The sequence below is a fragment of the Buteo buteo genome, chromosome 6 (genome assembly GCF_964188355.1).
Source record: "Buteo buteo chromosome 6, bButBut1.hap1.1, whole genome shotgun sequence".
NCBI classification, from domain to species: domain Eukaryota; kingdom Metazoa; phylum Chordata; class Aves; order Accipitriformes; family Accipitridae; genus Buteo; species Buteo buteo.
In genome coordinates, this window is record NC_134176.1 from 5,715,400 (window position 1) to 5,729,315 (window position 13,916).

Consider the following 13,916-nt stretch of genomic DNA (forward strand, 5'->3'; position numbering starts at 1 on the left):
GCCTTCATGAAGACAACTACTAAACACTGAAAGGTGGTATTTGCCTGCTATCAAATTCTCTGTTCTCTAGTCTACCACCAGACTTCCACATGAAACAAAATCAGCTCTAGATTCTTCCATTTGCCAGGGAAAATGAAATCCAATGAGCCAATCAAGCTGACAGGGCCAAATTCATTACAGTCTTCAGGGGTCAAAATAACAAGTATTAGCGGGCTTCCTTGGTCTCTACAAGTAGGTGAGGCCACCTTACTCTTTAGGCATCACATTTTAACAAGTGGCTTGCGTCCCTTCATAACTGATGAAGCAACTGAGACTCTTCTAGGAAGCAAATCGTCTGTCCTAATTTAGTTCTATGCCAGGATGAATCAGACTTTGGAATAGCTCCTTTCTCTCTTAGTCCATGACATAGGAGAAAACTATGCCTACACAACTAGCACAGTACGCATATAAATTCACAGAATGGGAATTTGGTGATATCAGGCCCCCTTGATGTTACCATGCCTTGAGAACTGCTCCACTTTTGCCTCTTTTGGCTCCAGTTATGTCTTGCATGGCAGTGCAGAGTAGCTGCGTTGTCTTCTACAATTTTGTTTCATCGCAGAATTGGCTCTGTTCCATTTTCCCCTCGCAATCCACATAGTTTGACATCCAAAAATAACATCCCACTAAATTAAAACAAAAAATTAAAAATTGTTACATCACCCTCCCCTAGCTTCCTCAGCACATCTAGATCTTTCTATGTCTATTTTATACAGAACAAGTTCTGCTCAAGAATGAGAGCCATTTCTCATCTTTTATGGCGTGAAGCAAATTGCTGGCACTTAAAATTGAAGGAAAGTACACTTCAATTCAAAGTTCGAGACAAGTGTAAGAGTGTATCTGACAGCACACTATGCAACTCATGCATTTTTTTAAACCAAGTTGACAGACTTTTACAAGTTTCTAAGAGTAAAGGGCGGACATTTCCTGAGCCTGATTAGGACCTTATTCAGTCCTGGAAATAAAGAACCAAGACGAGCTCTCTTTAGCTGATATTGCTGTTGATTTCTGCCCTCACAACATGACTGAACAGTTGAGCACTAAGCACTCCCGTTGAATCATTATTTTCTGCCTTCTCTTTTTAAGCTAGGCCCCTAACGTTGCTAAATGTACCATTTTTACATGAAACAAAACAGAAAACTGCCCACCTTCCTGTTCGTTACCTCATACGGTGGGTCTGAATTGAAAACACCAACATGGAGAGAATTATGTGTTGCACAAAGAATAGCTTGGGTTCTCTCAACGTGCACGGTGTCTTAAATGGGAAACAAACTACATTTTGGATCATATTGCTGCCACATGAGGCATTCTCCCTCTGGTGGTCTGATCCGAGGGTATGTTCTGGAATAATTTCCTAGAGGGAAGCTGACAGCTCTTTCACACCCTTTCCCTCCTCCCTATACACACCACCGACAGTACTATTCTTACAGGATCGTTATTTAGCAAGACCAAATAAAGTAATTTCCTTTAAAGCAAAGTGCCTTCATAGTGTAAAGACTTCAAAGGGATCTTTGCCCATCTTTGTAGGGACTACCACCTCCTTGGATGTATGTCTTTGTCCCCCAAAAGCCACTTTAACCTACTTTTCAATTTCCAGAAAAGATGCATTCTTTGTCACTAACAAAAGCACCACCTTCGCACCTCACTTGCCAAAAAATTAAGTGCTATCAGCTAAACGCGCTCCACCGTCTGCTCTGACTTACACACCAGTCATGGTAGGTTTTAATTTGATTAGTGATTGGGCTAAAAGCAGCTAAATAAAAATTATAATGCCCAAGAGCCACTTAGACTTGTTCAGACACTTTAAATACCAAATCCCTTCAGCAACATAACATTATCTTTATAGACAAAACTGAGTTTAAAAGTACAAATCTAATTGATCTCAAGTGCATTGGAATTACTATATTTAGGCATTGGATTATGTACTACAGAAAGCCTCATGCTATGTAAGCAACAAAACTAATTGTGGAAAGACAAAGGTATGTGTCTAACGTGCTTATGGACTTTTAAACATTCATATTTTCATTGAAGCTGGCAAAGTTACAGCTGCTCACACCAGCAGTGAATTTGGCACAGTGCCCTATACGTTGAGCGAACATAAGCCAGCTATTTCTGGTCTCCTTCAGAAGACCTGGACTTCAAGCCCTGCCTCAAAATTACTATTTAAGGCTCTCACTGTTGCAGGAAGAAAAAAGTAAATTAAAAAACAGCAAGTTAATTCTCAACCGCTAAGCTGGACTTTCTTTTCTTTAGTCTCAACTGGGGGCTCAGTTCATGCAGGCATTTATGGCAGATGCTCAGACACCACAGAAGGATGCTATCACACTTTTAAAGAAGCTTTTCAAATGTAATATACTATTTCAGAATAAACAAGTTACCTAGACAAGAGGAAGGAGCAATCCATCCCCACAGATGCTTCTGAGATTAATATACATCAGCACATACTAAAAACCAAAACAAATCACCAAAACAAAACAAAAAAAAAACCCACAAAAACACACAAAAGGGAGAGATTCACTAGCCCAGTTGAACTTGTGTCTGGCTGAACAGTGAAGTAATTTTAAAGTCTTCAGATGGATGCATGGATTCTGGCTACTTTGAACTCTGCTGCTGCATGCAATCCAGTTGCTGTCTCCAGACAGACATCCCTTGGAGGAAAAAGCAACAAAATCCATTTTTTCCTGAATACAACCCCATATATGCATCTCAGAACAAAACAACTATCAAGAAACACTTGCAGACAACATGATTCAAGATATCCCTCTAAGACTAGTGGCCCACCCTGTGTTGCACTTTTTGCAGCATGGGATTTTCCAGTGACAACAAGACTTAGAGAGGAATCTGACCCTCCTTTATAAAAGGAGATACATTTACTGGTTAAACAGACTAACTTTACCCTCAGAGGCTTCCAGAAAAATGCATTAAGAGGGAAAAAGAACAGCCAACATAGCAGAAGACAAAATAGGTCTTAAAAATAAAAAATATAACAGTCATCTTCAGTTAATTCAGGAAAATCCACAGAGGCAATCCACCTATTAAGCACCTAAACCAAGGTTGTATCCCAGTATTAATACAAGGGGCTGGGCTGGGTCTTGGAGGTCTCATTTCAAGATGTTTCCTAACAGGCTAGGGAGATCAGGAGTGGATTTGGATCAGAAATTCCACAAAAGAGCAAAAGTCTTTCTAGGTTGAAGGGTGGTTTTTTGTTGGGTTGTTTTTGTTGTTGTTGTTGTTTTTAAATGAGAAATTAAAAACACACACACAGAGGGAAACAAAGTTAAGTTAAATCTAGCCCAGATTTACACATTTTAACAATTCACTCTGCTGTCTGTAGAACACAGCAATATAAATATTGCTATCTCTGTTAAAATGAATTATTGACAATTTTAATACATGTTGCACAGTACATATTAATATAGAAAAATACATGTTATCAGCAGTGCAATGTTGACCATGTACTAATCCATTCCACCTGCTCAAATATTAGTGCAAATAATTATATATTTGTAATGCATCATTGCTGTCTAGTTGGAATCTCTGCCTCCAGAATAAATGTCTCTTCTCTGAAGTTGTTTGCTATTATGAGTAAAATGTTATATATTCATACTCAAATTGACTTTGGGTGGATAAGTAAAATGAGCAACCTTCAAAAATCCACTTGTCTAAGACTTAGCAAGTCATTTTAATGAATTGTTTACACTAAAATGAATGTTATAAAAATGTTTCAAACACAAGCTCATGTTAGCTGGCTTCTCTACAACACTCAAATACCACATGTCAAAACAGTGTAGAGTTCAAAATGACCATCTTCAACTGGCAGCATCAACCGAGATGAACCTTAACCATGTCTGGAGCTATTTACCCTGATACCATGCAGTTTATCTACCTGTGAATCATTTCTGGGGATATCTTCTCTCCACAGTCTCACCTTTTCTTTTCCAAGCAAAGAGGTGGCCTTGATGAGGTCGGACACTTGGTAAAACAACAGCTCCTGTCCCCTACAGACCGATGATCAAAATGGGAAAAGCAGATGTACAACCAAGACACTGCAAGGGCTCGTTTGTGCCAGGATACGCCCTTGGCTAGAAGTGAAGCTGGGATAGAGCTGAGGAGGACCTGGGCAGCTCTAAGAACAGATGAGGTGGGGTTAAGGTGAATAAATTGCAAGGGAAGACTGTGGTGCAATCAGCCAGTCAACAAAGAGGTGGGGAGCAGTAACAGCCCCAAAAACTTAAGAGAGTCCCGTTGTGCACACAAATGGGAGGAACGAGAAGGACTGACATCTCTTACTCTGCTCTCTCCTCTGTCCTTGCTAAACCCAGGTTTGAGAACAACAAAACACAGCGTGAGGAAGCTTTCAGCAACAGCCACTGCTGCCGTGATGCTGCCTCCCAAAACAGCATTTGTTTCTTCACGCTCTGGCTCCAGCAGCCTTATGGACAATTTTGGGTTTCGGTGAAAGAGAGAGAAGCTTTAACACTTTGAGAAGAAAAATTTTAAAATACTACCTTTCAAAGAATATTGTTTACAAATAAATAAATTACAAATAAATAAATTACAAATAAATAAATTACAAATAAATAAATTACAAATAAATAAATTACAAGATTTATTAAGCTGTTCTCAAAGATACTATGCAGAGATGGCTCAACTTCACATTTCATGTTACATTCCTGGCACATTACCTAATGGACGCTGAAGCCAAGATATCTGACACTTTTGCCCCCCATGGCTGGTCCCTTCCATGAGGTTTCAATACAATGCACTGTACAGCCAGGTCAGGGGAGAGCATGTGGAAACAGAGACCTGCAGAGATGAGAGAATATGGGGAAGGTAGAGGAATAAATGGGAGAGGAGCTAAACTCCTTCTCCTCCCAGGCCGCATGTGGACGAAGAACCACTAGATAACACGTAAAGGTCTCCTAGAAGCCATGCTGCAAAGTCAAAGGTTTCTCTCTCTCTGATAGTGTGGTAACAGAGGGGAAGGGATAGTACAATCCTGAGATCTGGAAAGGAAAACAGGGCATAGGGACATAAAGCTAATAGAATAAAAGTAGAGACCAAGGCTTCCATATACACTAAGGGCTGTATTGACAGAGATTAAGCAGTGTCCCATACAAGAGAAAAGACGACAGGCAAACACAGCTGCTTCCCCAGTCTAAGATAACCAGAAGACATAGTACAGAAATCTCCTACCACCAAAAGAAATTAGAATGGAGGAAAAAAAAGACAAGCAAAGCAGTGAACATGACTGGGCAGGAGATCTGGCTCCCTCCCCTTCTTAAAACAGGTGTAGAAACACAGGGAAAGAAAAAACAAACAACGTGCCAGCCTTGATGTCCAGAAAGAAAATACTCCAACGTAGATAGCAAAACAGAAATCTTGTCTCCACTTACAACCAGCACAGAGGTGGTGGAAATAATGCCTACAAGCCATTACCCAGCAGAACATGAGGACAGGAAAGGTGCTCCTACCTTTCAGTTGTCCTCTAGAAGAGCAGCTTTTGGTGCTGACGGCTGGCTTATCCTCCCTACGGCTCCTGGGACAAGAAGTGCAAAGAAGAGCTGCTACCTGCATCTAAAATTAGACAAGCAATTATTTAGGTATCTGCTTCCTTCATAGAGGAAAAACCAAATTAAGATAGTTATTGCCATGAAACCTTAATGCAAAGAGCACCCCTCTGTTTTGGAATTGGTCGTGGCATCTAAAACTGAGTATGTTAGGTTTACTGTCATGCACATTGAGAAACCTGGAACTACGGGCTTTTGAAGAACAGGCCAACGCGTACCCAACCCGTGAAAGAACCCAACGGGCCTCACCCTCTCCAAGGCACTTTGTAAGATGCAGCATTTTTGCCACACATTTGCAATATTTCCTACAGAACTGGAGCAATCGATTCAGACAGTGCTCAATCACAACACCCCAGCACCAGCTATATGGCAGAGCATTCCTCCTTTGGCAACTGCAATTGTGAGTTATCTGTGGCAGTTAAACACTGAAGCAACCAGTGATTTAAAATGACTTCGTGAAAGCTAAGAGGAAAAAAAAACCAACACCAAACCCCAACCCAAGTTCTCTTATTGATTGCAAGATAAACTGACCTGCCACCTGTCAATACCATGCCATTCTGAAATCAAGCAGTCACTTACCATTATCCAGATCAATGCAGTCTTCAAAGAAAAAAAAAAAAAGCTCAGCTGTGGCAAATTCTCCTTCCCTCCAGTCTGACTGCATATTGCTGATGCATTTCTGCTCCTCACAGTGGGAATAAGCAGTGCTCACATTCACGGCATCACTACCGATCTTTCACAGCAGACACACGCTCCTGTACAGAGAGCCTCTTCCTGCTGAATCCAACAGTCACAAGATGAACAAACAGCTCCACGGCAAAAGTATTTTAGCCAGTCCCTCTCTAAAGGCTCACTTCATTTCAGGGTGGCATGTAGCTGTGGAGATCTTAATTCCAATCCTGCTTATTCTCCTAGGTTGAAGTGTATGTCAGGTTTCTATTAATCACATCTTAACCTCCTCCTTCCATGTGCTATGCTACTTCATTTAAAACTGCTTTTTCTCCATATCCTTTTAAGTTCATGTCTTCCTTGCTTCTTACCCTCTGTTTCTAAATATCTAGATCTTATTTTTCCAAGCACTTCCATTTCCCAGTTTTTCATATTTTTATTTGTGTTGAGAAGTATTCCTCCAGAACACCAACTCCTTCCTGCCCTCTGTGCATACGCGAACAGAATACAATACCAAATCATGTTAATAAATTATAGGACTTGTAAAAACACAGCTTATTTTCCAGCCTACAACAGTTTACTGCAAAGCCATTTTCACCAATTGTAGACAACATAATTACACACACATACACACACCTCCTCTCAGGCATTCATTTGGCTGCCAGCCTGTTAAATGCCTACGTTCTAGGAGCAAACATTAGAAAGGCAATACTTTAACTCATTACATGAACATTAAAAGGCATATTTGTATTTTGGATAGTACTTTATTGTAGTCAGAAGCCACTGGAAATATTTTCCCAAATTACATGCTATAAGAGCTCTAAACTTAAAAACGTGTGAAAATTATAGTTCCCCACCCCATCCCAATCCAACTTGTATTGTAAAGTAAACTGACTGACAACATAGTCTTCTCTAGAAATAGAAACTCTTTCAGTATGTGCACGGGGAGGTTTTTCAAAGGAAGGGGAAAGGGAAAGCTCACACCAGTGATAAATTTGGTCAGTAAAATTACTTTTATTTTTTTTATTTAATTTTTTTTTTTTAAATAGAAGGGCTTATACAATTGAGTATAAAGATATTTGAAGAACATGGAAATGAAATGAAAAAAGTGCCTGGAGCGAATTCTTTTTATTGAGGAAGAGCTTACATATCTAAGTTTAAGTATTCACCTACTTTTTGCTGCCTCCTGTTAACAGGCATAATGAAAATATTGCACTGAGCATATGCATGGAAAACACAGCTAATAAAGCAAGAAATATGGTAAATACATTTCACACAACCTTAATATAATTCAAACAATCATACAACAAATTCTGAAGCACTTCTGTGATCTGCAATCTTAAGATGATGTTCATTGTTCTGAAGTGTTTACAAACTGACACTTTTTTGTAGAAAGGTTTTGTACTGGTTAATAAAACCACAGCCTTAAAATTGTTGGCTTTCAGTTACAGAGGTAACAGAGAGGTATCATCTGAATTCACATCAGAGCTTTTGAAAAAAAATGGCAGCAGTACAAGCATGTGCCTCCTCCAGTGTCCAAAACTCTTTGTGGCTTTGCCATGGCCAAGGAATAGAGCTACGCAGCTCAACAAAGCAGCCAGTCTCCCCGAATACTTTGAGACAGTCTGGCATCCGTTCTCTTGTTTGCTGATACAATGCTCTGCTAAATATAAAATGAAGCAGAAGAACCTCAACTAACCAAGAGAAATTCCACACGTCTGTAAATACTGACTACACCTGGGAATTCATTAATAAAAGAGGAAAATAATTTTATTTGACCGACCCATAAAGTAAAGTCATAGAAATGCTGCTCTGAAGATGGGAGAGAAAGACATTTCCATAACATATGCAGAGCCCACAGTAGAAATAAAGTGTTACAGATGACTTGTTCAGGGATGATTTAAGTCAGATTGAAGACACAAACCACAGCAGTTCCAACTTGTTGTCCACAAGAGCTCGCTCTGAACAAAGGCCTATTTACAACAATTTTCAACTGCTTGTGGAAAAGCTACCCCAGATGTTTCAAACATCACTGTTGCTTTGATTCACTATATGCACACTATGGGTCCATCCTCAGAAACACCTTGAATAAACGCTGGAGCATAACGGACACAAAAGTAGCCTGTCTCCAATATTAAAATTATGATCAGTGGAAGAAAAGCTTTCGCACACTTCAACATTTTATATTGCTCAGGCACTGAGGATCAATTATCTTCAGCACAGAAATTTTCAACTCTAGGTTTGTGCTAGAGCCACTGTCCATTCCTTCCACATATGAAAAACTGAGCTACATTTTATCCTTTCACTTTGTTATAATTTGAATTTACACACAAAAGAAGAGACAGGAGAAAGTTCTCTTATATTAACCTAATCATGGGCACCTTCCCCTTGTAATAAGAATGCCTTAGGCAAGGCAGCTGCATTTACTTTAGGAGCATATATAAAATTCAGCGTGCTGGTATCAAACAGGAACAATAATGTCAGATTATACAATGCCAATACGTTCTGGTGGGCCCTTGAGTATTAGGTAGAAAAAAAACAAAGCCAAAGAAACAAACAAAAAAACCCCAAATTTTTCACCACTTTAGTTCTGTTTAGAATGCTACACAATGAATAAATTACATCTTTCTGGGATAGTGTTGCTTTTACTCCTACATCTCAAAGAAATTCCAAGCTAATTAATTAGAGCAAGAAATTACATTGAGCAGGATAACGTTTTAAATGAAAGAAATGACTTAGAAACACCAATCAAAGATAATTTGATTATGATTAGCTGTGCTGAAGTCTAAGTCATTAAAATTGATGAAGAATGTTTTTACACTGGTCTATTCTATGTAATCCATTACCTACGCTATGCTCTGTAGTTCAAGTCTAACAAATGGTATCTGATAATTCAATATTGAAGACTAAAATACTTTCAATGCACCACTTGCTCTCCTACACCGACATGTTTCCAATTAAAAAAAAAATCAGTAGCAAGTAGATTTGCAAAATTCTTCACTGGGAGAACTTTAGCTTACATGAAATACAATTCAGATTTCTACCTGCTCGCCTTCTACATAGTCATGTTTAAATATGGCTGCTGCTTTATTCTGAACAGTCATTATCCCACCAAAGTTACAACCATGGTTTTGTAAGAAATTATTCCCTGTGCTTTCTAACAGCTGAGGCCTGCCCAAAGGTACAACATTTCTTTCCATGCTCTCAGCTGAAGTGACGAGCAAGACGAGCAGACCTATAATCAACACGCAGCTGAACGAAGGAGTGAAGGATGTTCTTGTCCAGATTAGCAAGTTGTTCTCCTGAGCAAACTTGCTTTAAATTATCCGGGGCTACCACCAGAAGATTGCAAAGTGCATGCAAGGTATCAAAGAGTTGTAACACCAGCGCAATCTGTGGTTAAGAGAAAAGAAAGAAAAATACAGGTATTAAGAGTTAGAGTTGCTTGAAGTCTTATAATACAATGTCCATCTAGATCTTCAAAATACTTCCTCCCAACAGAGGATTCACATCTATCATTCTGTCCTCGTACACATAAATATATATAGACACATGCACATATACATCTGTAGGGAGATATGCACACATGCAAAGTTATACGTAGAGCACGTAATAATGCAAACTCAATACTTCTTCAGTATACACACATAGCTTGCAAGCAATAAAATGCTATCAGGAAATGGCTCTTTAGGACATGATAAAGAACTGCTGGTATAGTAACAGAGTATATGACATCAGTATACAAAATGGTGATGTTCAAACAGAAACAAACTATTTTTCTGATGACAAAATGTTTGATTAAAAATAAACTCCAGCTACTAATTTTGACATGGCTTTACATCACCAACCTGTACATGCTTACCTTGAAGTCTTTGGCACACTTTCTATATTCAGCCACATCACAAATAGCTAACATGCCTCCCATGCAACTGTAGGAGTATTGCTGTAGGTGTTCATAGATAAGTCGATGAAAACGAACTCCAAGCTCCATCAAAACTGTGTCCACATTCTTACCATCCATAGAATTTCTGATCTTTTCCACCTGCTTTCTAACATAGCCACAGACTTTAACACAAGCCTAAACACACACACAAAAAAAAAAAAAAAGAAAAAAGAATTAGGTAACTTACTTTCACTCACTTTCTAGAAAACTGTTCTTCTCAAAGTGGCTTCCACATCACCAGCTGAACATCAGTCATCAAGTTTTTAAACTTCCCACAACACATCACTGAAATTAGTCATTTTCCAATTAATAGTTTTCCAACAGTTTTATTTGCCACATAAAGATGCAAAAATGCAAGTAGAAAGATAGATGCAAGGCAATATTCAATTAAGTTACAGTTCACATCAGTTCAGAATAGAACAGTTTAATTTGGGCTTTTAATTCAAACAATAATGAACCAAGAAGTAGGAGGGAGTGATTAAAAAAAACTCTTTTCAGCTGTAATTATAAACCCAAATTAACAGCCATACAGGCATCTTCACCCTTCCCACATAGTACCAGACTCTACATCCTACTGCTCCACTTCTCACCTTCCCACCTGGCTGCCAGCACTGAGGCAATGCTCTCCCTTCCCATTGATTGTAGTCTGTTCTCTACTCCTCTCTGCATTGCTCCCTAACAAGAGCCTAATGTAACCTAGCACTACAGCTTCTCAGCAGCCTGTAGGCTGGGATTCAGACAGATTCAGTGGTAGAGACAACATTCTGCAGCAAAGAATGTTCACGCCATACCTGTGATGCTTTGTCATGCTCCTGCCATTCTAAGGAGAAAAAGTGCCCAGCAACTAGTGAGTACCTGATAATTGATTTTCTGAAACTAAGAGCTAAAAGCTAATCATCAGCTGAAAACCCCCTTCCAAATCTGGGCCTCTTGGGAGGGGAAGGAATGTGACAGTTTGTCCAGCACCTACTGATTTGTATCTGACACTAGATACAAAACTGCCAATGTTCCTTTTTAGCTTAAGAAAATAGCCCACAACAGTTTGGAGGTGCTTAGTGCAAAATGGAATAGCTAAGTAAATTAATCAAATGCACATGTTGCTCCTTACCAAACACGTGTTAGACATCTAGTACCTGATAATACTCATGAGCTTTTGAAGCTATACTGATGAACTGGGACTTAGTTTACTTACATTAGTATATTGAATCAAAACATTGTTTTCATCTTCTGGTTTAAAATCTGTCTTCTTTTGCTCTGCAGCCAAGATGTGCTTCATCTGTCCAATCATACAATTCAGTGTCCTTTAAAGTTACAAACACAGATTGGGTTTTGAAGGGAACATTTTAATTTCCTTGATTTTTATATTTACATATACTAATATGATCCTATACAAAAGTAAGTAGCATAAAGCAATGAGGAAAATCCCCCACTACCTAATGTTCGAGTAATCTACAGAAGATACACTAAAAGCAAACATTTATTGTAAGAAGCAAGCAGTACTAGGACATGTCAAAGGAAGTACTTCATGTAACAGACATGCACACACACATATGCATCTTCTGAAGTTGCAGTGCAATTCTGTGGAGAAGATACAATTGATTTTATGTAAGCAGTTAGGAAAAGGAGAATCAGCCAAAAAAAAACCCAACAACCCTAAAAACTCTTTCCTCCAAGTTCAGTGTCTTGGAGCACAGCACACAGCATGCTGGCCAGCTGGTTTTAGAGGAGACACATTAATTGTAAGGTAATCCATTCAAATCCATTCAGAGAAATTGGATAGCACTCTTCAAGAATGAGGGAATCGGAAAGCTGAAGGAAGTATTCAAAAGAGTTTAGTAGAATTAGATCACATTGCATATTATCACATTGCATCAGAAAACACTTGGAAAATGAAGGGGGGCAGGAAAGCAAAAACCTCTTCCTTTGCCAGAGCTTGGTATTTCTCTGTTCTCAGAAATCTAATAGAGTTTTAACAGTGTCATTTACTTCTCCCTTACAGGATTTATCTTTTCAGAACATTATCTAAGGTCAAGGCCCTGGTTTACTTTAAGTCCAAACCAAAGGTCAAACAGCATAGCAGCCAAGAGAGGCTGCATACCTCTCTCAGTGCCTACCTTTGCCAGGAACCTCCCTCTGCATTTCCTTTTTTTTATTCCTCCGCTTTTCTTCACACACACCCCCCCCACACACTCCTCCAAACTCCCTGAAGAAAACAGTCAAGGCCATTACGGACCTTGAGGGATACAAGCTGGGGTGAAGGGAAGAAGAAAATATGTATCCTAAGAGGAAATAAAACTCCGTTTTTTCTATTCATAGAGCTCAGACTTGCATTTCAGGTGTAATTCATTCAACAATCCACATACCAATAGAAATTTAAAGAAATTGTATCTTGCATTCTCAATTTCCATTTTCAATAAATACTCCCAGAAGGCTGTTTACACAGAATACATACTGAAATAAAACCAGTTGAACTAATTCTGTTTGGCTAATACATCACTTTTTCAGAGGTAGACAATTGCTATGAAAGACATTCAAGAAGCTGCTATTGGACTTTTTCGGATTGGATAATGTTGAAACCATCAAGTTTAAAAAAATAGAAGCAAATTTGTAAAACTTGATCATTCCTTTAAGCAAGACAATCAATTCTCAACAGCATCAGTGGCACCACAAAACAGCATGTAAGCAGGCACACAGACACATTTTACATGTAACATTAAACTAAAAACTAACCTCTCTCTTCTATGTGCCACAGCACAAATTTTTTGAAGTCTCCAACCACATATCGTTTTCCAACAGGGACTTGCTCTCCTAAGTCTTACTATCACTTTTAAGAGATTAATTATTTTACACAAACAGTTACAAACTATTCTAATGCTGATGACCAATCTGTATTTGTCTAGATCTAAGCTTATGGCCTCAATGGTTCAAGTATTTCAAGCTTTCTGTTTAAACCTCTAAGGTCACTTCCAGCAGAAGCAGCTAAAATCTCACTTGCTACTTACACATCCCCTACCTCCACCTTTCTTTTTGCACCTACAGAAAACACAGGTGCAAATAACATATCAAATCTCTTCCTCCTCTCTCTGCAGAAAATACCCAGTAGGACACAAATGCAATGCCTGTTTTTCCCATATAGTGCCGTTCTCATTCCTCTCCAGTATGGTGTGATCCTTACAAAAACCTCAGTAATAATTTCCAGAGTAGCCCCTCATTACCCACAGGATGGCTTATTTCCATTACTGCAGAGAGAAAACAGGCACAGAAAGCTTAGGTAACATGTTTTTGGTTGACTAATGCCACCTTGAAATACGGGAACACTACACGCTTCCAGGACCAAAGTAGGGCATCACACAATAGCTCCATTTCCTAATATTAAGCATGTTAGTTTGTTATTTTCCTCTGCTGCGAAACAGCTATGATTTTAATTTACAATTTTTATAGCTATCCCCATATTTTTATTTGGGGCGGGACTTGGGGGGGAGATTAAACAAGTCACTCACAACCTCAAAGCAAGTCAATGTCAGAACCAAAATTATTCCAGGTCTACAGACTTCTATGACTAGGTCTAATCCATAGCACTGCACAGATTCAAGCAAATCATCTAACCTATTTTTGCCAAACTTTGCTCCTAATGGAAATCCTGCAAGTCTTTAACCTATTTCAATCATCATTCCTCCCTCCTTTGAAGTAGAAAA

General features: G+C 38.9%; 1 protein-coding gene across 4 annotated transcripts in view; it reads right to left on the reverse strand.

The window, feature by feature from the left end:
• Positions 1 to 7,268: 7,268 nt before the first annotated feature.
• The window catches only part of EXOC5 (exocyst complex component 5), a 29,045-nt gene continuing 22,397 nt past the window's right edge, over positions 7,269 to 13,916 (reverse strand). For all 4 annotated transcript variants that reach the window (XM_075029542.1, XM_075029543.1, XM_075029541.1 and 1 more), the window contains 3 exons: positions 11,414 to 11,522; positions 10,141 to 10,356; positions 7,269 to 9,671 (listed from right to left, as the gene is read on the reverse strand). In XM_075029542.1, coding sequence (XP_074885643.1) covers positions 9,483 to 9,671; positions 10,141 to 10,356; positions 11,414 to 11,522 — 514 coding nt within the window. In that variant the 3' untranslated portion in view covers positions 7,269 to 9,482. The remainder of the gene's footprint in view (positions 9,672 to 10,140; positions 10,357 to 11,413; positions 11,523 to 13,916) is intronic.